Here is a 27,920-nt window from a genome sequence, read left to right on the forward strand (position 1 = left end):
AGTTGTTTTTTTCCGATTGGTAAGGTAAATTGAGGAATTTTTCGTTTCGAGAAAAATAAAATTCCCAGCATCATGTCGTCAAAGACAAGTAGAGATCTGTTTCTAATGATTCTAACAAGAAAGCTATCTTCTTCTTCTTCGTTCTTAATTTTTAATGTTGGAACTGGAACGGATCCCCCTCCATCACAATTAAGGATACGTGTCAACTGGTTATGCGCCATTGAGGCCATTGACTCCGATTTCAGCCTGCTTTTCTTTTTTGGATTTGCTTCTATAGCCTTTGTCCAACCAAGAACAAACTACAAGGCAGCAGTTGTTTGATTTTGGAGTTTTCTCTCCTAGAAGAGTGGCTGTCCCCAGCTAACGAGCCTCATCTGCCCGAACTCGAGGCTTTTCGGTTTAGCAACCATGAGCTTTACCGACTCGACCACGCCGACCTCCAAGAAAGCAATCGACTAGTGAAGTTATTAAAAAAGGCCAATGTGACTGGACAGTTTAGTTTAAATAAACTTTTTGTGGCAGCTAAAATTATAATAAATATAGATATTACTCTTAGTATTTCAATGGTATCAATCGAGCAGCAACATTGCGGAAAGAACAGAGTATCCAAAACCTTGTTAAGGATAGTATATCCTTTCTAATGTATAAGGTTGTGTGGATCTAATTATATGTATTCTATTGACATTAACCCTGTTAAAGTCCCTGGTGTTTCAGATGACTACACTGATGATGGACCAAAGCGTTGACAGGGTTCATACAAGTGATCCTAGTAAAGCCTCCAATACATCTGAGGACAAGAATGGATCATGTCGTGTAGACACAGAGTCCGCCACTCAACGCTTTCTCCGTATCTTCAACAAGTACGCTAAAAGGGCTTCAATGAACGGAGTCATCTTCATACTGAAGTCACACCACCCCATGGCCAAGATCTTGTGGACTTTATTGTTGGCCTCGGCCATAGGGGCCACATTCTTTCATCTTTATTAGTAATTACTTTTTATAATGTAATGATAACAGTTTTAAAAAATTATGTAGGAGAGGTTATTGAGATACCTAATAATTGCAATTTTAACATGTCTTTATGTTAGTCGAAATCTGCACTATATAACTTAAAAAAGATTTTTCATACTTTAGAAAAGTAAAGGCACTATTTTGCAGTTAGTTTATTTGAACATTAATTCCTCTAGAAATAACTGATTAAGAAATAAGAAATGATAATAGCGACTTGCTCTACCATTAATATTGAGTTAAAACATTATACCAATAAGCAAGATTTTTTTAGGATAAATATGCATGGTTTCGGGCCAGGATCATTTAGTACACATATGCAGTCACGTGTTAATATAACACAGATTGTCAAAGCTATTTTGGTATACATGGTTATAATAGTCACTGTCACAATACCTAATACTTAACACTGATACAAGTTTCGCTATGTTTTACACAATCTATTTATATCCCCAGCTTATTTTCCAATTTTTTCCTGTACCACATATACTCCAAGGTCAGCCTAAAATACGACAACCTCCCGTTTCCAGCAGTCACAGTGTGTAACGTCAACATGATGAGGTTCTCTAAAGTAGGTTCCTCACATGACTCAGTGGTATTCTCACTACCATTGTAGTAGTGTAGTTAGCCCATAGCTCAGTGGTATTCTCACTAACACTTTAGTAGTGTAGTTAGCCCATGGTTCAGAAGTATTCTCACTACTATTGTAGTAGTGTAGTTAGTCCATGGTTCAGAAGTATTCTCACTACTATTGTAGTAGTGTAGTTAGACCATGGTTCAATGGTATTCTCACAACCATTGTAGTAGTGTAGTTAGTCCATGGTTCAGAAGTATTCTCACTACTATTGTAGTAGTGTAGTTAGACCATGGTTCAGTGGTATTCACACTAACATTGTATTAGTGTAGTTAGCTCATAGCTCAGTGTTATTCTCAATACCATTATAGTAGTGTAGTTAGCCCATGGTTCAGTGGTATTTACACAACATTGTAGTAGCGTAGTTAGCCCATGACTCATTGGTATTCTCACTAACATTTAAGTAGTGTAGTTAGCCCATGATTCATCACCACCATTGTAGTAGCGTAGTTATCCCATGACTTACTGGTATTCTCACTACCATTGTAGTAATGTAGTTAGCTCAGTGCTGTAGGGAAGTTAGCCCATGTCTCATCACCACCGATGTAGTAGTGTAATTACCTATATGAACACATACCACTAACATAAGCGGTGACGATTTCCTATACAAGTAATCGACCTAGGTAAACTTTAACTAAATTATTGGACATTTTTTTCAGAGAATGGACGCATCAGCTGAAGTGCAGAACCTGTTCATCAGCGACAACATTGTCAGCCATGTTGGATATAATGCTACGTGTTTAGATGCCGGGGTCAACGACAGTGCGTCACTATTGAGGTGGTAGGTCACGCCCCTACTGTTCTAAGCTAGTAGAATCCTGCACATATGACATCTGGTCAACGACAGTGCGTCACCATTTAGGTGGTAGGTCACGCCCCTACTTTTCTAAGCTGGTAGAATCCTGCACATATGACATCTGGTCAACGACAGTGGGTCACCATTGAGGTGGTAGGTCACGCCCCAACCTTTCTAAGTTAGTAGAATCCTGCACATATGGCATATCTGGTCAACGGCATAATTCCCATCAGTAATTACCAGTCAGTGTTTATCATCCAGAGGAAATACTCCTTATAGATTAACACCACCCCCCCCCACCCCGAACACGACTACAAACCTTGAGAAGAACATTGCCAACCTATCGATTGCCAAACGACGGTTATCATGACAGATATAGAGTTGTATAGAACAATGTAATGTAAAACTGTTTTACGTTTCTTTTATTTGCAACCTCGCTTTGGTAAACAGTCGAATGAGTTAAGTCATAAGCATGTTTTACATAAGTTAACTTTAACACCATTGTAAGATTTGCAACGATCCTTTCTAGTCAACATATTTAATTCCAACATTTCTGTTTTACCACCGTGTTTGTTGGTACGTTGAAAGTGGGAGCTGTTTTCAAAATGTTATGACAGAAATTAGTATGATCTCTAAATACGATGCTGATGTAGGTTTAACTTTACGCACGATCATTTTTGACTTGATTTAAAAGTGCTACTTTAATTAACATCAATTAACATAACATTTGGCAGTAACCAAACCATCAATTTTTGCAGTAACCAAACCATCAATTTTGGAAACACTATGTCTGAACCAGATTTTTTAGACCACGGACTTTTACATTGGGTGAAGGAGCGGGATACAGCCCTTTGTGAGGTCAGTATTTGGCTTTAGATTTCTCTTGGATCCCCTTGGACGCACCATATGTGTTAGTGAAACCCTTAACTGTTTTCTCCAACTAATCGTTAATCAATAATACAATAAGTATACTAGTTTTACTTCGAAAGATTTCTAAAAAGAATCGATAATACAATATACATACTTGTTTACATTTCAATATATCTAAGAAAAATCAATAATATAATGTATAATAATAGTTTTACATTGCAAGATATATAAGAATAATTCGTATTGTGAAAACGTTTAAAAACATGTACATCAACTTGCGTCATTTTGTTAGCCAACTAAATTCTAATCCCCTAAAATATATTATAATATAGTGTAGAAATCTCCAACACAACACTACACTGATTGGCCTGTAATTAACATAATTTAACCAGTGACGACCGCTCTAGTTTTGCAGGTACTGCTGGGATGGTGGACAGTTTGAGAACTCTTCCATCTACGAGATCGACGACTATTTCACCCACATCTTCAACCAACAAACTATGTAAGTAGCTGGACATGTCTTCAACCAACAAATTATGTAAGTAGCTGGACACGTCTTCAACCAACAAACTATGTAATTAGCTGGGCACGTCTCCAACCAACAAACTATGTAAGTAGCTGGGCACATGATGTTGGTTCAGATGCCAATTGGTGAATTATCTACACAACGTTTGTCTGATGACGTGTGTACAATTTCCACAAAATCATTCAGCATAACTGTAATGTGTAATTGATAGCCGAATGTGCTGGTTAAGATGTGCAGTAAACTTAAGCTGATAAACACTACTCTGTAATACTAATGTTTACATCCAAATTTGTTTCTCCTTACATGGATACAAAGGATAAATCATAACATGTAATAGGGATGTTGATTTGCATAAGCTATCGTACGTCTTACATTTTCTTAGCAAGTCATGTTATAATCAAAAGTAAAAAAACAGAACGTTTTGTCTGCTCTTTATCATTACAAGATGTTTCAAAAGGTTTTCAAATAGAGTAGGCCTATCGTTGTGAAAGTGATACCGATTTTATATCTATGTAATTAGGAAACTTCGCGAACAGCTGGGTCATCAGCTAGAAGACTTTGTGAGGATGTGTTCATTCGCTGAGAGATCTTGTGGACACAGGTCAGTGGTGTAATCACAGGCATACACGCACAAACACACATACACACACACACACACTCACTCACTCAACACTCATACACGAGTGCATGTAGGTCTAACAATTACAGATAACGAAGTTTTTTTTTTGTAACTGTTTTTTTTTGCCTGTATTAATTCGAGTTTTCCCCCTGTCTGTATTTCACCCTCTCCACCCGTTCCCGGAAAGCTATGCTGGACACTTGAGAAGAAATACTTCCTTCTTGTTCAAGTTAGATAAAGATATTGGCAGAGTGAGTTTAAACTGGGAACGTCTAAGTCCCATTGCAATCTATCACTACCTAGAGCTCATGTTTTTTTTTCACATGTGTGTTACGTGTTGTTTTATATATATATATATCTGGTCATTATTTCACGTTGCTGTTTGTACACAAATCGACTACAGATGACGCCCTACTAGCGACATACCTCCATGTTTTGTGCTATTGTACATGTGTTGGTACACAACAAACGATCGATTCCCCATTAACGACGCCGTCCATATTTAGCCTCAACACCCGACTCGGTCCAGTACAATCATTAAAATGTCGTTAGCATAGGGAGATGGAATTAGTGGCTACAGAACGTTCACTCATGTGTTAAACTACACTTATCTTCCCCAGAATGATACAATCAGGTTAAGCACTGATAGTGTTTGTTCGATTTTTTCATTGAACGCTAAATATGCTGGAACTTAATGTCACGATTTACTACAAGGTAGTGAAATCACTACTGATTTTTCTTACCCGTTTATCATGTTTCTGTAAACTTGTGTCACGCTTTTTATATCGATTTACAACTACCTACAAAAAAAAAGAACTGATTTTCTTTACCATTTATCGTGTTTCTGTATACTTGTGTGACGATTTTTGAAACGATTTACAGCTACCTACAGAAATAAGAACTGATTTTCCTCACCATTTATCGTGTTTCTGTATACTTTTCTAAACTGTGTTCATGAAACGTACGTATCTACTGCTGGTGTACTAATCTATCCTCTCCAGTTACTTTAAAACCATCGTTACTCCTCTACATGGGAACTGTTTTACCCTGCATAGCGAAGAATTCGTTTCTATCAAAAGTGGCGCGACAACTGGTAAGTGTTTGAGGCTAATTTTCAAATTAGTTTATTGAAAAAAAGATAATATCGACATTCGTGTTTGCAATCAAAATATAGTCAGAAAAAAAATACTAAAAATAATTAAATTAAACATTAATTTGTATTTATTCAAAGCGAAATTTATGAGGCATGTAGTTCAAATGAAACGTGTTTGGAATGTTAGGTCTAGAGTTGATCCTCAATTTAGAGAGTGATGAATACGTCAAGGCAATAACCTCGGCAAAAGGTGCAAGAGTTATCATCCATGAGCCGGGTACTGCCCCTTTCTCTGATGAGAATGATATAGCAATTAGTGCAGGTTCTTTTACTCAAGTTGGGCTACGAAAGGTATAGTTGTAGAATTTTTTTTTCGTGATATGTTGTTGTTTTGTTCTGATTGTTTGTTTGTTTGTTTGTTTGTTGTTGTTGTTTTTTTATGTTTGTTGTTTGTTTTTTTTTGACATAATTTATTTTTTACTCAGTGTGACTTTTTAATTACAGAATGCGATTGGGTTGTTTTTTTACATGCTAGACATTATTTGCCTTAGGTGTTTAAATTAAGTGTGTGTATGTATATCGCTACCGTAGGCTACTGTAACCACGATCTTGATCTGTAATCCAGGTGGTGATAAGTCGAATGGGATACCCCTATGACACTTGTGATGATGGAGTCGACTTCCAGTTAAAGTATGGCTTCAACTACACCAGAAATGTAGGTGATGCGGGAATAGCGTTTCTTGCTTTTTAAAGTGCACGTGTGTGGGGTGGTTAAACGGTAGAGCGTTTGACTGCTAACCCGAAAGCCTCGAGTTCGGATCCCGGGCTCGATTCAGTACGACGTCGTTATGTCCCGCTTTAAGGAAAATAAAGGCTACTGGGCATAGTGCTGACCACACATTTTCATATGCCGAGGTCACCTGCCTCACATGCTTTATTCCATAACGTCAGTGAATAGAATGATTGGTTTAAAAAATATATTTATGAATGAGTTCCATCTCAATCGCGTGATATCACCCAGTTCTCTAGCTTGGTGATATTTGTTTCCCACTAGAGACATAGGTGCCGTCAGACTGCTCATACTGTTTCTAGTATATGCTCAAGCAAATTAGTTCTTCTAATTTAGAAATTTTAATTGCTTTCATAGGGGTAAGAACATAGAATACAGTATGGTATCCATTACATCTAATGACTTAACGAAATTACTGATATAATCGCTATAAGATTTCCTACTTAGCTTTTAAGCAGCCCTTATCGCCCCCCCCCCCCCTCCTACCAATTTACAGTATTGTCAATTACAATGCGAGCGTGACGTCATCAAGGCCATATGCAATTGTTTCGACTATGAGCTGGACACCAATGACGTCACAGAGGACAACAGCAGCACTCTCAGCCAGTGTAAAACAGACGCAGGTCAGTTGAAGATGACTTAAACTCAGGTCAGTTGAAGATGACTTAAACTCAGGTCAGTTGAAGATGACTTAAACTCAGGTCAGTTGAAGATGACTTAAACTCAGGTCAGTTGAAGATGACTTAAACTCAGGTCAGTTGAAGATGACTTAAACTCAGGTCAGTTGAAGATGACTTAAACTCAGGTCAGTTGAAGATGACTTAAACTCAGGTCAGTTGAAGATGACTTAAACTCAGGTCAGTTGAAGATGACTTAAACTCAGGTCAGTTGAAGATGACTTAAACTCAGGTCAGTTGAAGATGACTTAAACTCAGGTCAGTTGAAGATGACTTAAACTCAGGTCAGTTGAAGATGACTTAAACTCAGGTCAGTTGAAGATGACTTAAACTCAGGTCAGTTGAAGATGACTTAAACTCAGGTCAGTTGAAGATGACTTAAACTCAGGTCAGTTGAAGATGACTTAAACTCAGGTCAGCTGAACATGACTTAATATTTAGATCAAACACGTTATGTAATCTATTCTAGTTTAACTTAGGTCAGTTGAACATGACTTAATATTTAGATCAAACACATTATCTAATCTATTGTAGTTTTAAGCTCAGAAGAAAAAAATCTATTTACAGTACACACAACTTTTTAACGCTTACAATAACGAGTGTATAACTCTAATCCAAACTAGAACAGCGCTGTCTTTTTGAAGTTCGGTGCCAACTAGAGAAAGACAAGAGAACTTGTGACTGTAGGAGCCCATGCAGGTAATGGTATGATATCCCGTGAGTCACACGTACAGGTAAGCTACGACAAGAGTTCCTGCAAGTAATGTATGCTATCACGTGAGTCACACGTACAGGTAATCTATGACAAATTAACCAACTTAAAACCAGCTTAACCAGTTTAACCAACTTAACACCAACTTAACCAACTTAACCAACTTAACCAAATTAGCCAACTTAACGCCAACTTAACCAACTTAACCAACTTAACCAACTTAACCAACTTAACCAACTTAACCAACGTAACCAACTTAACCAAATTAACCAACTTAACCAACTTAAACAACTTAAACTACTTAAACAACTTAACCAACTTAACTAACTTAACCAAGCTGCCACTTAAACCAACTTAACCAACTTAAACCAACCTAACAAACTAAAAACTAACATAACCAGTTTAGCCAAGTTACCGCATAAACCAACTTAACCAACTTAAAACTAACGTAACCAGCTTAACCTAACCAATTTAACCAAGTAATGACACCATTACACGTCCACAGGAAACATAACGTTTTACCCAAATTTAACCTTGCATTACATTTAGGGCTAAAACTAAAGAAACGGTTTCTATGTTATAATCCTTGACTACAACTATTTCAGCGAAACCCTGTATCAAAAAACAATAACACACCTACAGTGGCCTGAAGCCAGTTATATGGTGAGTAGAAAGATGATTCATTTAAACCAGCATTCATAGGTTAGATAAGTATTATATTTAAGTGACATTTTGTAATGCTGTGATCTCCATGAAAGCTTTCAAATATTTAATTGCTAAACATTTGTAAAAAAAAACACCTAGTGTCTGAAATAGGAATAACAATCAACAAAATCAAAGTTTAAGCTTAATTTACAGGAAACGTAAGCTAATTATCAATGCATTAACAAATTAGCACCATAACTAGACTTTCGGGATAGCGTGTGTTTGTGTGTGTGTGTTAAAAGGCATTTTATTTTATTGATTATGAATTTACTTTCATTGATTCGATTAGACATTATCTCCGGGGGGGGGGGGGGGAGAGAGCGGCGAACATAAATTTCTAAGGGTGGGGGTACACACTTGTTAGAGTATATTATCTTCTGAATACCTTATTTTTTCAATTTTGTTCTGGTGAGGGGTAGGGGTGGGGGCTGACGCTTGCTTAGTGGTGGGGGGGGAGAGCTGTAGACTCCCAAAGAAAGAAACTTGGTAAACTATAAATAAATATACTATATTATACATGATTAATGTTTTAATCGGAGTATTAAGAAATTAGATACATAAAACGTCTTCATTTTATCGAGCATAAGAAAATTAAATAATTCAAAGTATGACCCCATAAAAATACTAGGCGTCACAATCTAAAACTATACAACCATATCACAATATATAAACATGCAATGGCTCATGCAACCTCACGATCTAAATCACTCAACCGTACAATGCTTCACGATCTAACTAAATCCTTCAACCGTGTACCGTGTTCCAGGAATACATGCGGCGTGACTTGTGTGGCTCTGAGAACCCTCCCATTATCTGTCACCGTGCCAACGTCACCCTCGCAGATATCGGGTAAAACTTTAACATTTTCACTAGGTCTTCTATCTATTAAATTCAACAGCGCATCGAGTATTGTTTGATATTTTAAGTCAATGCTTGTTGTATCTGTCTAAAATATTTATCACTCACGATGTTCAAGTAATCTTAATAGCCTAAAAGTTAACTAAACCGGTCTAAGCTGCGACGTTACTTCTTCTTCTTCGTTCTTAATTTTTAGCGTTGGAAGGGGTCGAGCCTTATCTGCCAGAGGGTTTGAACTCGAAACTTTTTCTAATTTATCAACCATGATCTTTTGCCGACTCGACCACGCCTCCATCACAATTAAGGATATGTGTTAACTGGTTATGCGCCATTGAGGCCATTGACTCCGATTTCAGCCTGCTTTTCTTTTTGGCTTCGCTTCCGTAGCATTTGTCCAACCAAGAGCAAACTACAAGGCAGCAGTTGTTTAATTTTGGAGTTGTCTCTCCTAGAAGAGTGGCTGTCCCCAGCTAACGAGCCTCATCTGCCCGAAGGTTCGAACTCGAGACTTGACTCGACCACGCCGACCCCACTGCGACGTTACGATTCCAATAGTTTACAAACCATGTACTAAGTCGAGGCAAAAGTGTTTACGTAATGAACGTACGAGGGCACCTACATTTTTAAAACGCCCATTGAACTAGATGTAACTACAATATTTAAGAGCATATTTAACAACACGCAACAATCTCTACTTTATTAACCAGGCAGGAATTCGCCAAGCTGAGCATCTATTTTGAAGACCTACATTATGAAGAGCTCACTGATCAGCCTAATTATGAGGTGAAAATTTAACAGTAGAAAACACACACAATTGTAAGGTGAAAGTAGAAAAGTAAAATCACACAATTTTAAGATAAAAATATCAGAGTAAAAAACACAATACCAATATGAGCTTGTGTTTTCAAAATTGTAACATCATTAATTATAACTGTTGTTTTAACGACATCCACAGTTCACAAATCTGCTGTCGGATATTGGAGGATCCATTGGATTGTGGATTGGTCTGTCTGTTCTCAGCCTGTTTGAGATAGTTCATCTGATTCTTGAAGTTTTTCGCTACGTCGTGTGTCGAAAATGGAGACAAATTAAATAAGTCATTCTACTCAAAGGCTGTATTAAAACTTTACTGATCTGGCATAACATTTGTATGACATATGCATTTAGTGTGTTGTTTCTTTTTTTAAGTTCCATCTAAACCATGTGGCATACATACCTATTAGTAGTGTGATTTTAAGTAGGTAGTTCACAGAAAGTTTACATATTTTATTATACAGACTATGTATGATCCATTAACTTATTTTTATGAAAACTGTTTAAATGTTCTAATTGGATCGTCGTCAAGTCTATGTTGTGCTAATGCCAAGATTTTGTTCATGTAATCAAGAATAGACTTAGTAGTTTAAATAATGTATTATTATAAATTTAAGGAAAATTATTATTATCACATTTTAAGTGCATTAGTACATAAAAGCTTGTTAATAAAACGTTTTTGTGCAATTTTTTTCCCGTCATACGACTTTTTAAAAAAGTCAATAATATAAAATTACGTTCTTTGACTAAATAATTCATCTAAACTTGACTTTGCAAATAGACGACAAGGCATGTTAGCAATTTACAGGCATTTTTTTTTCTTCTTTATCTACCATTCCATTTTTTATTTACGAGATTTTGAACAAGGTTGATACAAAATCCGATACCTTGAAGGTTAAAAACCTGACGTCAAACCATCAGGTGGAAAAAAAAACAACGCAGATTCCTGTAGTGACAGAACTAGATGACACAGTTTTTGTGACCCCGTGATCAACCATGCGTGACAACCTCGTTATCATCGCCATTTTTTGTAGCATGACAGTAGCAAGATGAAAACATGATTTCAACATGTATCATAGAATTACAGAAATTAAACATCATAAACACATTTTATTGAATCTTTTTGTTTTACGAGATTGGGTAATATCATGTTTTATGGGTAATATCATGTTTTATGGGTAATATCATGTTTTATGGGTAATATCATGTTTTATGGGTAATATCATGTTTTATGGGTAATATCATGTTTTTGGGTAACATCATGTTTTATGGATAATATCATGTTTTTGGGTAATATCATGTTTTATGGGTAATATCATGTTTTATGAGTAATATAATTTTTTAATAAGTAATATAATTTTTTAATAAGTGATATAATTTTTTATGGTTAATATCATTTTTATTGGTAATATCATTTTTACAAACATTTCTAGGCCTTACGGTTGTACCATGTAGTTAACTAGAGGTTAATGAAGTGCCGTATCAGGAATGTCGCCTCCCCACCAACACATCTGAGAAGAGCATGAATCAGTATTACATAAACTTTTGGACATTACGTAGCATCATACTTTCTACTGTATATAAAAAAGCGGACTTAACAATCATACACTCCACTGGACATATCACGGAAACATAAACGTACTGACATAATACACACACACACACACACACACACCCACATATATATATATATATATATATATATATATATATATATATATATATATATATATATATATATATATATTATAGGGAATACTACAATGCCACATAAAGCTGCAGCATATTAAAAGACAACCAAAGGATGAATTAATCATAAAAATACAATGAGCTGGAATGACACAAATTTGTCGAACTTATGCACCGGGCTTGATACCACCTACTTTTGGGGGTTCTAATATTCTGGGCGACTGGTGCTTAGACTTTATCAGGAGTTGTGTTTTATTTTGTCAGCAGTATTTCAAAAGGACTTTGCAAAAAAACAACAAAACATTTGATGTTGTAGGTCTGTTAGTTTTTAAATATACTTCTAAAATCTAAATAACTAATTTCTAGTTTATTGTTCGTTTATAAATTAACTAAAAATCATAGGACAATGATTGAATCAATATTTACCAATGCTCTTAATGGATTTCAATAAATCATTAAGCATCAGAATAACCCAATTATATATCACTACTGTCTCACAACGGGGAAATTAACTGTCTAAGTAACTACCAGCACTTAATGTTTAAACAATAAAAGACATGCTTTAAAAAATACAAAAATTGTAAAGCTTGACATATTATTAAAGACACCTCATCAAGAGTGTAAAAAAGAGGACGGGTGGGGGAGAGATGACTTTATTAAGCGTGAGAACCGCTAGTGTGAATTAATGCACTACCCTTTTCCACGCTTCACATAATGGCGTCATAAATGTAGCCAGATTTAGAAGGCAGTAGGTCCTAACGCACTGCCTTAAAATCATACGGTGTTTCTACACTACCTAGATAATGGAAGACAGAGCCATTCAGTTGTGTTGTTCTAGTCTCTCTCTAGAGTCAGGCATTCTAGAATCATTCTAGAATCAGATTCTTCTATAGTCTGGAAGAGTAAATCCAGTTGTAGGATGAAAAAGGAACTGAATCTAAGAGCTAGCACAGACTCTGGCAAATGTGAGCTGCCTATTCTAAACCCTGTACAGTTGATTGGTTATGCCCATCAGGTAAAGATTTATTTAACTCATTCACTTGTTGATTACATATTTCATCGGCTCAAATTGATAAGTTAAGTAAGAAACATCTTTTAGTATATGTCTCGATCTTCGCTTATAACGCAATCTCTTATATATTTAATTTGCTATTAATACTACAACAATATTTTAAAATACGTAATTATACTATATTCAATAATTGCATAGTCAGAACGTGTCTTTGTGTAGCATACATATAAAGTTTAATTTATCATTTTTTTAATGTACACTTTAGTTTAATGAGATGAAAGGAAAACAAAAGCGTGTTGCTATTACTGGGGTTAACATCTAAATTAAAATATAGTTAGACACTGGATTGACAGTCCCAACATCACCATCCAAGTAGCACATCAAAACACGGAAAAATATTACGAACATCAAGCTAGTTTTATAAAAAAAATCTACCAGGATGAACAAACATGCATGCTTATCAAACAAGAATACAAATAATGTGACTTCGCCACATGAAGCAGTAATTGATCCATATCATTACTCAATATATACTTCACAAGACAATATACTTGCTGCAATAATTTGCATTTTTAAATGAATTTAATTATGTTGTTTATCATGCAAAAAACGAAACAAAAAACTTTTGGAAATAAGTTTTTGAACATCGAATATTTCATGTTAATCATATCAAATTTAGCTTTTCAATTAAATTCAATAAGGGAAACAACCCAAGATGCAGTACAAGAGAATATTTAAATATACTGCACATCTTAAAAAATAACTCTAGGTCGTATTTTATCGTGACAAGACAGCTACAGTATTTTTTCTACATATCAGTCCTTTCTTTTGCACGTCACATTTCATAGCTCAAAAAGTAAACAGTTAGTGAAGCTTAAACTCAAACCAAAGCATTTATTCAATGCCTCTTTTGAAGACATCATCAAACTTTCATTTCTGTTACAATTCGATCACCGCTGGCTTTAGTTCATTTGTACGCATTTGCCCACTTTTTTTAAAATGATAAACTTAACTTTAACTAGACTACCCGTTATCATTAGATAACTGTAGGTTTCGGGGGGTCATCCATAAATGACATCATGTCCGTCACTTATCATCACAAAATAACCAGACCCCAACATTAAAAAAGACGTCACACCTCAGAAGTTTTAGTCTTTTAAAAACACCGATTTCGGCCGAGCATGGGCTTGACCACCCTATCCAATCATTTGCTGAGGTCATAAAAACAGGTCAACTCTACTTCACCTGCCCTGTGTCTCGCGAGGTCCCAATGGGCAACTTTATCATTCGCGTTCTGCTTCTTTCTTCATCTTCGTTCTTAATTTTTAGTGTTGGAAGGGATCGATCCTTATTTGACAGAGGGTTTGAAATAGAGAATTTTTTCGAATTTATCAACCATGTGCTTTTGCCGACTCGATTTGCTATTGACTCCGATTTCAGCGTGCTTTTTATTTTGGATTTTGCTCCCAGTTGTCTCTCCTAGAAGAGTGGCTGTCCCCAGCTAACGAGCCTCATCTGCCCGAGGGTTCGAACTCGAGCCTTTCGGTTTAGCAACCATGAGCTTTACCGACTCGACCACTCCGACCTCCCGCGTTTGATAAACAACAATTGAAACAATTTTTTTTATCTTTGTCGTGATGTGTCTCAAAACCGTACCACCCGCATGGTAGCCATTACACTATCATCTTAGCTATATGCGCACTGACTACCTAACGTAGAATTAGTACTATAATGTACTGTAAGTAAGAAACCTGTTACACGAATAGGCATTATTGTTTTAAATTAAATTAGGGGCCTATATCCCAAATTAGCCAATTCCATATCTAAACAAAGATTTATACAAAATAATTAAGGCCTGAAATAGTTTAGTATATAGATTCTAGTCTAGATTCTAGATGTAGAATTTACGATAAGTCTAGTTTTTGCCGTAACACCAGATCTAGAACCTAGATAGGTAAATCCCATGTATTCTCCAATTAGATGACCATTGAAGCTAAAAAGCAAAGATTTATATTAAATATTTAAGGGCTATCATAGTTTAATAAAGAAACTCAATAATTTATTGTGGTTTTATAATGGTTTTTATTTTTAACTAATTAATTTTGGTATGACCTAGATTCTAGATCTATAACTTCTTTCGATAGCTGATCTTTAGATTCAAGATCTGGAAAAATTTACTGTATACTCAAATGAAAAGGACTGTTGAAAATTGATATTAGTGTTGAAACGTGATAAAACTAGCAAACGGACGTATCGTTAAAGCTATAGCCGACAGAAAATTAGCTATATAATGCGTTATACGTTTGAATGGGCAACAACATCGTGTATGGAAGCCGCCATTATTGTTATGAAAAGTAAATAAATCATGTTACGTCACTATAAGTAATGTCATTGTTCTGAACTTTTATAAATAAAGTGGTCTGGCTACCAATGAATATATCAATAAATTAATTAATGTCTTTAAATAAATTTATGATTAACAGTTTGGTAAAAAAGAACAATGTTCTCTACCTAAATAATATTTTACAGCTCTACGCATAGTGCAGATTCTCTCATGTAACCAAACAGACAAAAAAACAAAACAAAAAAACAAAACAAAAAACAAAAAATAAATATTCAAACATATAAAGAAACTTGAGTTTTAGTTGTATATAGATTTGTATTTATTATTATTGGTAATATATCATCATCAGAATTTTATATAGTATTTCAACACAAGACATTGCAAAAGTAGTAATCTTATGGTGGTATTCAGGAATAAACGTATAGGTTTGGGTGAGATACCAGACATCGGACTAAATAATGAGTGTCTTAACTAGTGTGGAGTTCAGTTCAATGTATAGCTCAATTTCGTAGGTGACAGCGGGTAGTCGGAAGGACGCATCTGTGGAAAACATGCATATAGTAAAAAACTCGTCTTGATCGCCTTAGTGTTATATTTTTAAAGCATTTTTTATCTAAATGAATGATTAATAAAATAAATATGTATAATTTTGTAAAAAATAGCTTCGTTTCCTTAACGTTTTATTTTAATTAACGTCATGTAAAATCAAAGAAAATGCATCACCCCTCATGAAAATTTTAAAAAGTGTACTAATCACTTCCCTTTGTTTGATTAGTACCAATTACTTACCTTGATAGTCACACGCAAAAATTACTTCCCTTTAAAAATACATAACATGGGGGGGGGGGATACTTTTATTATTTTGTTTTGATATTGGAAAAAAATAATTTTATAATAAGCATGGATTGACAGAGTGTAATAGTGTAGATTAAACACGGCAATTTTAATTTCTGCCTTTTATTGATGTTATACACTGAACGCACTGTTAACTAATTATTGTTTGTAATCAGTAGCAGTTTAGAAGCCGCGCTTAAATGCCCTCTATGTTTACTTCTATCTTTTCGTTTGCGGACAAGCCGTGGGTAGTCGTTCACAAAATTGAATCAGGTGTGTCTGAGTTGGCAAAACCAAGTTTATTTTTTATTCATTTCAACAATAATAATGGAAGGCTTCCGTCAAACTAGTTTTGTCCATTAATTTTTTTTTAAAATACATTTAATATTAGTGCGTTTGTTCAGTTTTTGGAAATAACAGACAGATTTAGCTTCCTTCTTAATGTCTGCTAGTTTAAAAAAAGAGTTGACAATTTCTAAAAACATGTTTTGTTTGCAAATAAAATCAATCGTCGAGTTACATACATCTTGTAAGTTCGATCATGTATTTTTTATATACATTTCTTATAATAAAACGATGGATTTCTTTCATAAGGAATCAGGGGTACACCTAAAATCTGAGTCCAAAGCTCAAGAAACATTTAAACGCAGCCGAATCCCATGGAGAAAAAACGGAACCCACCTCAAGAGAACACCCTCCCAACAACTGTTCCGTATCTTCTACAAGTACGCCAGACGGGCGTCTCTCAACGGGCTGATCTTTATTGTCAAGTCTCGGCGTCCTGTGGTCAAGGCGCTTTGGTCGTTACTCCTGCTGGCCGCTATAGGGGCCACCACATTCCATCTGATTTTGTAAGTACTCGTGACGTGAGTCTTCAGTCATGATAAATCTATTGAACTATTGTGTTCGTTACTGTAGGCAGTATTTCGTTCGTTATTGCATGTCATTATCGTTAACAAGTTTATTCACACAATTTAAAAGTATATATAAATATAAATATATAAATACATATTATATATATGACGTAAAATTTAGATAAAGTAACAAAACATAACGTAAGAGTTTAATTATATACGGTTAAGTGTAGCGCTAAGAATGTAACGTTTAAGTGAATTGAATGACTGCGTGGTGTGTGTGTGTGTGTGTACATGTGTGTACATGTGTCTACATGTGTGTTATATGTATGATCTCTAATTGGTTTCGTTCCTCTTGACTTTTAGCCTATTCTCGAGCTACTATGAGTACCAGAACTATTCCAAAGTGACCCTAGAAATCAGCAGTTTACAGTTTCCTTCTGTCACAGTGTGTAACGTGAACCTGCTCAGGTTCTCACAGGTAAACCTGCCTGCAGGCTGCCTGTCGGTATTTTTAACATAATACGTTAATTTTTCATTCGTATGTTAGCTCTAATTGTCATTTTTTAATATATCTGTTTATAAAGTAGATTGAGCAAAAGAAAATAGTTTACTTTTTATCTATTAGCTGCCTAGGTCTTCAACTTCAATACAAAACCTTTTTAGCAAGAAGAAAAAAAAGAAAGAACCCGACTCCTGGAAAAATGCTGACATTAATCCTTCAATAGAACATCATCATAAACCATCACATTACAGCAATGCTTCGAATATACGGTATATATTGTGGAATTAACATTTTTTAAGTTTTTGGCTATTTACTAGTTTATTCAGTAAGAAGAAAATTCAGTATTATATTTTGTGTTTTCAACAAAAGCTATAGCGAAAAATAGGCTCTACACGTATTGAAATAAAACAATATTTGGTGACTTGGATATTACAGTGACGTGAATGTCTCCGCCATGCTGGAGGAAAGTCGACTGGACATAACGGACCCTTTGCTACAGAGGTGGGTCACGGAGAGGGAGGCTCTACTCTGCCAGGTAACACCGAGTTCAATTCTAGATTTAAGGGTGGGTTAAGTGAGACGTTTTTATGTCAGGTAACACTAGTTCATTTCTAGAGCTAAGGATGGGTTCAGTGAGACGTTTTTATGTCAGGTAACACAGAGTTCAATTCTAGAGCTAAAAGTGGGTTAAGTGAGAAGTTTTTATCTTTGGCAACACAGCGTTAAATTCTAGAGCTAAGGGTGGGTTAAGTGAGACGTTTTTGTCAGGTAACTCGAGTTAAATTCTAGAGTTTAGGATGGGTTCATTGAAACGTTTTTATGCCAGCAGGAAACAAATTCTAGAGCTAATGGTTTGTTCATTGAGACATTTTTATGCCATAAAATATAGAGTTAAATTCTAGGGCTAATGGTTGGTTGATTGAGACATTTTTATGCAAGGAAACATAGAGTTAAATTCAAGAGCTAATGATGGCTTCAGTGAGACGTTTTTATGTCAGTATACTAATTCTACAGCTAATGCGTAGAATGACGTCTTTGTGCGAGACAATTTAAAGTTATATTTTAGAATGAATGCCAGAATAAATTCTACATAAAAGACTGGTCGTATTGATAGATTATTCTGTGCAGACAATTTAGATTTTACTTGCACTTTTAGGCAGGTGTTGTAAGTAATGTTTCCGTACGGTTAATGAGGAACCTTTGAAGTCTTAAAGTAATCGATAGCTTTTGAAAGGTTGATCTGAATTTTTTTAACAATAATTTTGGGTTGTGGAATTTACAAAGCTCTATATCCCAAGAAAATATTTAGAATGGAAGTTGAATCATTAAATTATTACATTATGTTACTTTGGAGAGGACAATGGCAGTCCAAAGCTAACGGGAAAAATCTACATTGAAAAGAACTGGTGATTTTACTGTTACTTCTATTTGAAAAAATAGACAACGCTTACATTACAATGTATTTCCAGCGCTTAAAGAATTACTTTTAAAAATGTCATCTGTTCTCCAGTACTGTAAATACTGCTGGAACCAGACCCCGACAGACAATTCTTCGCTCTATAAAGTGGAGGATTTTTTCCATTATTTATTCAACAAACAATCAATGTAAGGATATTTACATTTCATTTCGATTAAAAAACATAAGTAATCAATGTAAGGATATTCACATTTCAGTTAGACTATTAGAACAAGTAATCAATGCGTTTTTTTTCGTTTTAGTCAGACTTACTAAACAAGAATGTAGGGAATGGTATATTCGTTTTAGTTAGACTTATTGTTCAAGCAATTTAGGGAATGGTATATTCATTTTAGTTTGATTTGTTCAACATCGGGTGTTTTGTACATAGTTGTTGTTTGAACGCAGGGGCGTTGCCCAAAGGTGGTTTGTCCATGTGTAGTTTTTTATAATAATAAAAAGTAAATATATACTTACAACTAATAATAATCACCAATTATAGTCAAACACCCTATAGTCAAACCACCCTATGTTCAAAGCTTCGCTTACCATACGTATTAGTTATGCATCCATATAATTTAAAAGCTGTTTCCAAATGGTTCCACATTGTTTGCAGCGAGCATAACTTTAATAAAAATTGAAAATTTATAACATTTGTGTAATAAATACAAAATTACTACCGGCTTATATTCAATACAAAAAATGAGTGCAATCGATGATTCCCAAATGGCTTTAATTTTTACAAATGTAACTATAATTTTATCGCTTGCAATATTTTTTTCTAAGATCTTTCTCAAAAATTTAGTATTATTACATAGACTTTTCATGCCTATTCAATACAATATTACTATTATTTCAGAAGTTATTTGAAACTTAGGAATAAATGTAAAAAGTCATAATTAAAATGCAATTACACCTGTTTAATTAACGTGCAGTAAACAGCGACAGTCAGTGAGTCATCAGCTCGAAGATTTCGTCAAGATGTGTTCCTTCGCTGGGAGGTCGTGCAGCTATCAGTGAGTGTGTCCTTGTACCTCCGTGCTATGGGATTCATATTTCTAGGGTTCTAGTGCATGTCGTGGTTCTAGTGCATGCCGTTTGAACTGGAAACAACGACCATAATTCTTTAGATGTAGGACAGGGTTAAACAAATAGTTCAGCGCCTCACTCTAATTACTTCATTAACTGAACATCGCAAGAATTTACATTTGTAATGAAATATCGCATGTTTTGTACACCTTTTAAAAACAGAGTCTGCATTTATATATACATTTATGAACAACAAGAAAAGCTGCTAAGTTCTTTGACATTTGTTTTATTGTAATCAAACCAAGAATCGAAATTTGAACACAAAAGTGGACTTAAAATAAATGATTCCACTCTAAATATCTGATCAATTGTGAACCAAATTTCTGAGTGTCTGAGGTGAATATAGGCATATAATCAACAGGCTATTCAAGCCTATGGTCTCAGCCAAATACGGAAACTGTTTTACACTAGACAACCCGGACTTTATATCAAGAAAGAGCGGGACAGAAAACGGTATGCTTTTCTTGACAATGTTTTTATACTTACGATTTCTTATAATGAAAATATTAAAAGATAGTTCTGATAAAAATTGAATATTAATATTGGATATAATGATTGATTGAATTTATTCATACATTTTTAAGACTTCAATTTTAATATTTCCCACAATTTGAAGAGTATTTTTTTAAATGTTTAAAATGTGTAAGTATTAACTTGGTTCTAGAAACTATTTTAAATATAGGTTTTAATATTTGAACTCCAAAATTGTAATAACGGTGTCTTGAATTACATTTTACTTGTGGTCTAACCCCATAGGTCTGGAGCTGATACTGTCTATAGAGAACGACGAATACCTGCCGGCCGTTACCTCGGGGAGGGGCGCTAGGGTGATCATCCACGAGCCGGGGACTGACCCTTACAACGAAGACAACAGCATCACCGTGAGCCCGGGGGTGCACACAGTCATTGGACTCACGCTGGTAAGACAACTCTCACTTAATGAATTAGTGATCAGCAATAAATAACAGTGAAGTGTTGCAAATATATAATTAGGGATACGAAACATAGTTTAATGGCAAACAAAATCAACAAGGTAACTAAACTTTGCGTTGCTGTAGAACATCTGACTGTTAGTTCATGTTGCTGTTTAGTTGGAGATGTTAGAAGATATGCAGTGGTTATATCCCTTTCATCTACTCACAGTAGGTTTTCATGCCATTTATTTATCGAGTGAAACAACCCTTTCAAACTGAAGTTTATTTAGTAGAATTTAAATTGTTTATAAACAATCTACAGGCTGTTTGTCACAAAGTAAGGGAGAGGTGTTTCACTCTATGAATTGTATTATAATGTTGCGTTACTGTATGTTCGACTTTCCCCATCCATTTTGAACGAACTGTTTTACTTGTTGCTAGATTGATAATATAGTGTTTGCTAACGCTAAAGTCAAATAAGTAGCAGAAAGTATCTTAAAATCAAACAGTAAAACTAGGCATAGACCGTTCTTTGTTGAAATGTGTAGATTAAGTAAAATAGTCTTAAAATGGTTTAGGAGTTTTGGTAAAGGGAGGGGGGAATTGGTGCTGCAGCTAAATATAATACTCATTCAAGTAATTTTATTTTCAGAGGGAAATCCAGCATATTGGTGCGCCATATGTTAAAGTAATTTTATTTTCAGAGGGAAATCCAGCATATTGGTGCGCCGTATGATAATTGTGAGAAGGGGCTAGAGTTCAAAAAACAATATGGGTTTAACTACACACGAAACGTGAGTGTACATTGTGTGTGGGAAAAGTGTGGACATTATGTGTGGGGAAAGTGTGGTCATTATGTGTGGGGAAAGTGTGGTCATTATGTGTGGGGAAAAGTGTGGGCATTGTGTGTGGGGAAAGTGTGGACATTGTGTGTGGGGAAAGTGTGGACATTGTGTGTGGGAAAAGTGTGGACATTGTGAAACAAGAAAAGTGGGGACGTTTCGTGACTGCAGTTGACGTTTTCTTGCAGGAGTAGAATATTTGTGACACTGAAGTGGTCATTGTGTTAGCAACGAGTGGACATTGTACCTGAAAGGAGTGGACATAGTTTGACTGACATGAATGACTATCGCAACAGACCGTGACATTGAGTGCCTGACTTCAGAGGCATATTGGGGGGGGGGGGGGGACGGACGGAGGGTGCTGACCGCACCGGGTGACACCATTTAGGGGGGTGACACCAAGGCAAAAAATAGCAAAATAAATAGAGAATAGAGAAAAACTTGAGGGGGGGGGGGGCGCAAATCGAAAGTTTGAGGGGGGGGGGGGGTGCAAATTGAAAGTTTGTCCCCGGGAAGGGTCGCTATGCATCTGGGGGGGGGGGGGGGTAACACCGGGTGACACCCGACCTCGCTACGCCACTGTCTGGCTTGACATTTTGTTAGTGTGAAGAGCCGTCTTCTCTGAGTGACTTGACAGCTGTGATGAATTGAGCAAGTATGAAAGCTCACAAATTTCTCACTTGTCGTTTCAGGTTTGTCAAAAACAGTGCGTACAAGACATCATACAACAGAAGTGCGGATGTTTTGAACACGAACTCGACTTCGACAAAGAAAATAAAACAAACCAGTTGAAACAGTGCAGTGATGAAACAGGTATTGTAACTGATCAGTGTTACAGGTCAGTGAGACAAGTCAGTGTGTCAGGTCAGTGTGTCAGGTTAGTGTGACAGGTCAGTGTGACAGGTCAGTGTGACAGGTCAGTGTGACATGTCATTGTGACAGGTCATTGTGACGGGTGAGTGTGACAAGTCAGTTTTACAGGTCAGTATAACAGGTCAGTGTGACAGGTCAGTGTGACAGGTCAGTGTGACAGGTGAGTGTGACAAGTCAGTTTTACAGGTCAGTATAACAGGTCAGTGTGACAGGTCAGTTTAACAGGTCAGTTTAACAGGTCAGTGGGACAGGTGAGTGTGACAAGTCAGTTTTACAGGTCAGTATAACAGGTCAGTGTGACAGGTCAGTTTAACAGGTCAGTTTAACAGGTGAGTGTGACAGGTGAGTGTGACAAGTCAGTTTTACAGGTCAGTATAACAGGTCAGTGTGACAGGTCAGTTTAACAGGTCAGTTTAACAGGTCAGTGGGACAGGTCAGTGTGACAGGTCAGTATGATAGGAGATTATTCAATAGCAGATGAAGCTTTACTAAATATCAGGTATGGAGAGTTACTGAGTACCTTATAGCTGTTAAACTTCAAAGTCTCTTGACTAGATCCTCGTTGCTTATAGGTGTTCGGTATGATAAAGATTTTTTTGTAGTTGTGAATTATGAGGTAAGTGGTGGATTATAGAGATTGTACATTTTATAAAATATATGAATGTTAAATTTTTTAAAACGTGTATATAAATAGAACCAGAGGCGTAGCCAGGATCGTCTCAAGGGGGGGGGGGGGGGGGTTCCAATTTTTACCCGGGGACAAACTTTCGATTTGCACCCCCCCCCCCCCCCCCCCCTCAAACTTTTGATTTGCACCCCCCCCCCCCCCTCAAACTTTCGATTTGCACCCCCCTCATACTTTTTCTATATATACCGAGGGGTCTATGGGGGGGGGGGGGGGTTATGACCCCCCCTAACCCCCCCTGCCTACGCCACTGAATAGAACGTTGGTGAAATCTGAAGTTATCACGGTGTAATAGTGTAATTTTTTTTCTGATACTATTTTATACCTCTTACCCGTTGCCGTTTACTCTACCCCTTCTCACCCACCCCTCTCTCTCTCTCTCCACCCCTTTCTCACCCACTCCTCTCACTACACCCCCTTTCTCACCCCGCCACCTCTCGTATCATCAGAGCGGAGGTGCCTGTTTCGAGTCAAGTGTGAGCTAGATGAAGATAACTCCTGTGACTGTGAGACGCCCTGCAGGTTAGTTTTTGTGGATCAATCATTGTATGTGTAAGCAAATACGATAATGTATTATTGTAATATGTAAGCAAATACGGGAATAAATTGTTGAAATATGTAATGAAACGTAGGGTAAGTATCGAACCTAAAAATCGTCACCCTTGAATAACGATAACAATATCTACTCTGTGTTGTAACAATCTCATACCAATAATACCATAATTGAATTCAATTTTTACAAAATTGATATAGAAAAAGTGTTATAAATCTAACTATTGAAACTAGAACAATAAACGTTAATCTTTCATTTAGAGAAGTCGTCTACCAGAAGACCATCAGCACCCTAAGCTGGCCAACAGACACATACATCGTAAGATTGCCTTGTATTTCTATCAACTACTTTAGAAAAATGTATTTTATACCATATTTTTTTTTCTATTTAACAAATGTAGGCCCATATGACTAAGTATAAAAAGGTGTAAAACACTGGATTTTAGTACGTGTTTTATACGTTAAATAAAAATAGTTTTTAAACAATGTATTGGCTTGACACACGATAAAAGAGTTGTAGTATAGTAGAAACAGTTGTATATCAAGCGCAGACCTCGAATGACCAGAAATACGGATGAATTTCGAGAACTTTCTACTTTGGGAATGAGTTCTTAGTCACCCTTAAACGCATACACACACATACACCATAATTTTGTATTATTGGACATGTAAATAAAAAAAATATTGTGTTTTCAGGAGTACATCCGACCAGTAATCTGTTCAGTACCAAAACCTCCCCTCATCTGCACCAGCAAGAACAACAAAACAGAGGATTTCAAGTACGTTTCTCTGTTTACCTGGCATATAAACATTCATTGATTTGGGTTCCATGACAAATGATCGTAGGACAAATGATCTCAGGACAAAAGATATCAGGACACATGATCTCAAGGACAAATGGTATCACGGACAAAAGATCTCAGGACAAAATATATCAGGAAAAGATCATTTGTCTTGAGATAATTTGTCCTGTCACAATTGATTTGTCTACAACTTAGTCGTTCATTAAACTTATATATACATGCCTGCCAAGGTTCCTCTTATATTTAGACGCCTTTAAGACATCTTGATGCCTTAGGTTTAAATGACTATAAATTTATGATGATATTGTGAATTAAGTTTAGTCCAGTCCGTATTAAACACAGGCTCAAGCCCTGAGTCATGTACGGGGTCGTTTATACTTGACCATGTCAGATTACATATGCTTAGTATGCTGGGTACTTGTAGCTGTTTGTCTACATCCATATTGTACACGCAAATTAGCAGCGTGAGTACCTAATGCATCCACCAATCCAACGTAAACAAAAATATTGTATTTCAAACAAGGACCTAGTGATAGTTATTATAAAAAACGAGGTTGCCAGACATTTTAATTACACGATCGTCAATTTTCAGGCGAGAGCTGATCAAACTCAGTATTTATTTTGAAGATCTCAACTATGAAGTTTTAACAGATGAGCCAAATTACGAGGTAGGTATCTATTAATCTACTTCAAATGCTTGCTCAAAGTTTGCGGCTCTAGTGCAAAAGGTCTTACATATATATTCACCAAACATATAATTTTGTATGATTGTTTTGGTAGCTATTCAGCGTATAGTTGTTATTGTATTTATTCATTGTGAGACTGTTAAGGTATTTATTCAGTTACTAATTGCTTAGGATTTATTCATCGTGAATGGCTTACGTGGATAAAGGATTTCATTCAATCATTAATAGACCGATTTTCGTGGTCACGCATTAAAATGTAATCTTGTATTTATTTATAAGAAAAAAATCGCATAACCAGTTTTAAAAGCAAGCTTTTATGTATTAATGCACTAAAAAGTCAAATTTAATGTCATATGTCATTGTGTTCGTCTTGACCCACGTGCCAACTTTTTTAAAAATCTGTCAGAAGTGCCATAAATATTTCTCGGCCATTTCGATATATGACGAAAGACAGACTGTTGACTGACTGTCACCACTGACGACAGACAGAGGAAGCAAGTTAAATAAAACCTTGTAAAAAGTATATACACAATACTGCTTAAAATAGGAAATGCATTTAAAGCTAACAGCGTATTAGAAGCTTTATAACATGGATTAGAGGGAGAAGATAAAAGCTGCTGTTTTTAATAAGCTTACAAAACAACACTGATCTGAGTGAAATACTTCTGTTGTTTGCAGATGGTCAACCTGCTGTCTGACATCGGGGGATCGATAGGGCTGTGGATCGGTCTGTCTGTCCTCAGTCTGTTCGAGATCGTTCATCTGGTACTGGAGATATTCCGTTACGTCGTATGCTTGGAGTGGCTGAAGACTGGAAAGAAAGAAGAGGACAGTCGGACTTCTAAAAAGGCAGGGAGTTTACAGTTCTGGAGGAGGGGAAAGAGGGAGGTAGACGACAAGACTTCTAATAAGACAGGGAGTTTACAGTTCTGGAGGAGGGGAAGGAGGGAGGGGGGCGGCACAAAATGTGACGTTAGCGGAGGTTTGCAGTGGTGGAGACGGGGGAGGAGGGAGGGTGACATCAAAATTTCGAACAGAAAAGGAGTGCTGTTGTGGAGGCGGAGGATGAGGGCGGGGGGGTAGCAAAAAATATGTTAGAAGAGGAGTTTTGCGGTGGTGGAGGCGGGGGAGGAGGGAGGAAGAGAGGAATAATTCTGTTCGCAGCACTGTGTGTGTGGTAAATGTACAGGATGGTAGTGATGCGTGATGGTAACTTGAGTGATGGTTGTTGGTGTTGATGGACGATTCTGTTGGTGTTGGTTGGTGGTGCAATGGTGTCAATTTGTGGTGCTCTTATGGGAAACAATGGTGCTGTTTGGTACTGATTGGTGGCGTGGTCGCTGATTTCTGATGGCGTCGCATCTGCTAATAATGATTGATGGTTTAGTTAGTTGTTAGTGATTGTGATATAAATGGTAATAACGGTGCTGCTGATGTTTTTTGCAGCTAATGATGGTTGATGTTGTTTTATTGTGGTGATTGAAGTTGTTTTACTATGATGATTGATGTTGTTTTACTGTGATGATTGATGTTGTTATACTGTGATGATTGATGTTGTTTTATTATGATGATTGATGCTGTTTTACTATGATGATTGATGTTGTTATACTGTGATGATTGATTTTTATTGTGCCATGGTGATCGATGTTGTCTCACTATGATTTATTTTGTTGAAAATTAAACAGCTACTAATGCTGATGTTGTTTAAGGAGCTTATGTTGTTCATGTTGCCAAACTTTTTTTCATGAACCTAGGTTTTACAGTACTAACTTTTACGTTGAATGCTATATATCTTTTCAAATTTAATTTAAATTGAGTGTTGAATAAACTTCTATGCATTCTATTTAAGTGTGGTTAATCCGCGATGTTCTCCTGCTTGTTTATTGTTTTTACAACAATCGATATTTTTTCTATATAACTTCCCTAAGTAAAGAAATTATTGTTTTTACAACAATCTATATTTTTTTTTATATAACTTCCCTAAGTAAAGAAATTATTGTTTTTACAACAATCGATATTTTTTTTTATATAACTTCCCTAAGTAAAGAAATTATTGTTTTTACAACAATCTATATTTTTGTATATAGCTTCACTAAAAAGAGAAATTATTGTTATTACAACAATCTATATTTTTGTATATAGCTTGACTAAAAAGAGAAATTATTGTTTTTACGACAATCTATATTTTTGTATATAACTTCCCTAAAAAGAGAAATTATTGTTTTTACAACAAGCTATATTTGTGTATATCACTTTCCTAAAAAGAAACAATTATTATTTATACAAAAATAAACATGTTTTTATGTAAGAAGTAGCTTCTTCAAAATATAACATTATTTTTACAAGGTGCAAAAATTGTGTAAAAAACTTCCCTAAAATGAGATACCACAGAAATGGCAATAACCTTTCTGTCGAACAGATTTATTATGATAAAGATATTCATAAGTTTAGCACTAACATTTACGAATGATATGTCACCAAAAAGCAACCTTAGATTTGACTGCTGAAATTTATTTTTATTAATGGATTTTTTAAAAAATTTACACTTTTTATTCACATATCCAGTTTACAGTGATGTAAATAATAATAGCCAATGTGATCATAATATGTATTGGAAAAGTAAACACTTTGCTTGCAATCTGTAAATAAAAGTAAGTAAAAATACACTTTATCTTTGTTTT

The 27,920-nt window shown here is 35.8% G+C and overlaps 1 protein-coding gene across 1 annotated transcript; it reads left to right on the forward strand.

The window, feature by feature from the left end:
- Positions 1 to 16,556: 16,556 nt before the first annotated feature.
- LOC131946703 (FMRFamide-activated amiloride-sensitive sodium channel) lies at positions 16,557 to 26,931 on the forward strand. The gene is made up of 17 exons (XM_059307616.1): positions 16,557 to 16,831; positions 17,201 to 17,315; positions 17,463 to 17,608; positions 17,775 to 17,874; positions 18,850 to 18,944; positions 19,731 to 19,811; positions 20,246 to 20,337; positions 20,641 to 20,804; positions 21,451 to 21,480; positions 21,515 to 21,592; positions 22,333 to 22,453; positions 23,648 to 23,720; positions 24,012 to 24,069; positions 24,447 to 24,529; positions 25,146 to 25,221; positions 25,918 to 26,165; positions 26,925 to 26,931. The coding sequence occupies exons 1-17, from the start codon at positions 16,557 to 16,559 to the stop codon at positions 26,929 to 26,931; spliced, it is 1,842 nt and encodes a 613-aa protein (XP_059163599.1).
- The last annotated feature ends 989 nt before the right edge of the window (positions 26,932 to 27,920 follow it).

The sequence above is a fragment of the Physella acuta genome, unplaced genomic scaffold (assembly GCF_028476545.2).
Source record: "Physella acuta isolate Inbredline_101_S28 unplaced genomic scaffold, ASM2847654v3 ptg000567l, whole genome shotgun sequence".
NCBI classification, from domain to species: domain Eukaryota; kingdom Metazoa; phylum Mollusca; class Gastropoda; family Physidae; genus Physella; species Physella acuta.

Bases quoted from the DNA above. Each gene is read 5' to 3' on its own strand.
- LOC131946703 (XM_059307616.1), top strand. From the start codon at position 16,557: ATGGATTTCTTTCATAAGGAATCAGGGGTACACCTAAAATCTGAGTCC. The intron at 19,812-20,245 runs GTGAGTGTGTCC...TATAATCAACAG, and splicing joins GGGAGGTCGTGCAGCTATCA to GCTATTCAAGCCTATGGTCT. The intron at 20,338-20,640 runs GTATGCTTTTCT...CTAACCCCATAG, and splicing joins AAAGAGCGGGACAGAAAACG to GTCTGGAGCTGATACTGTCT.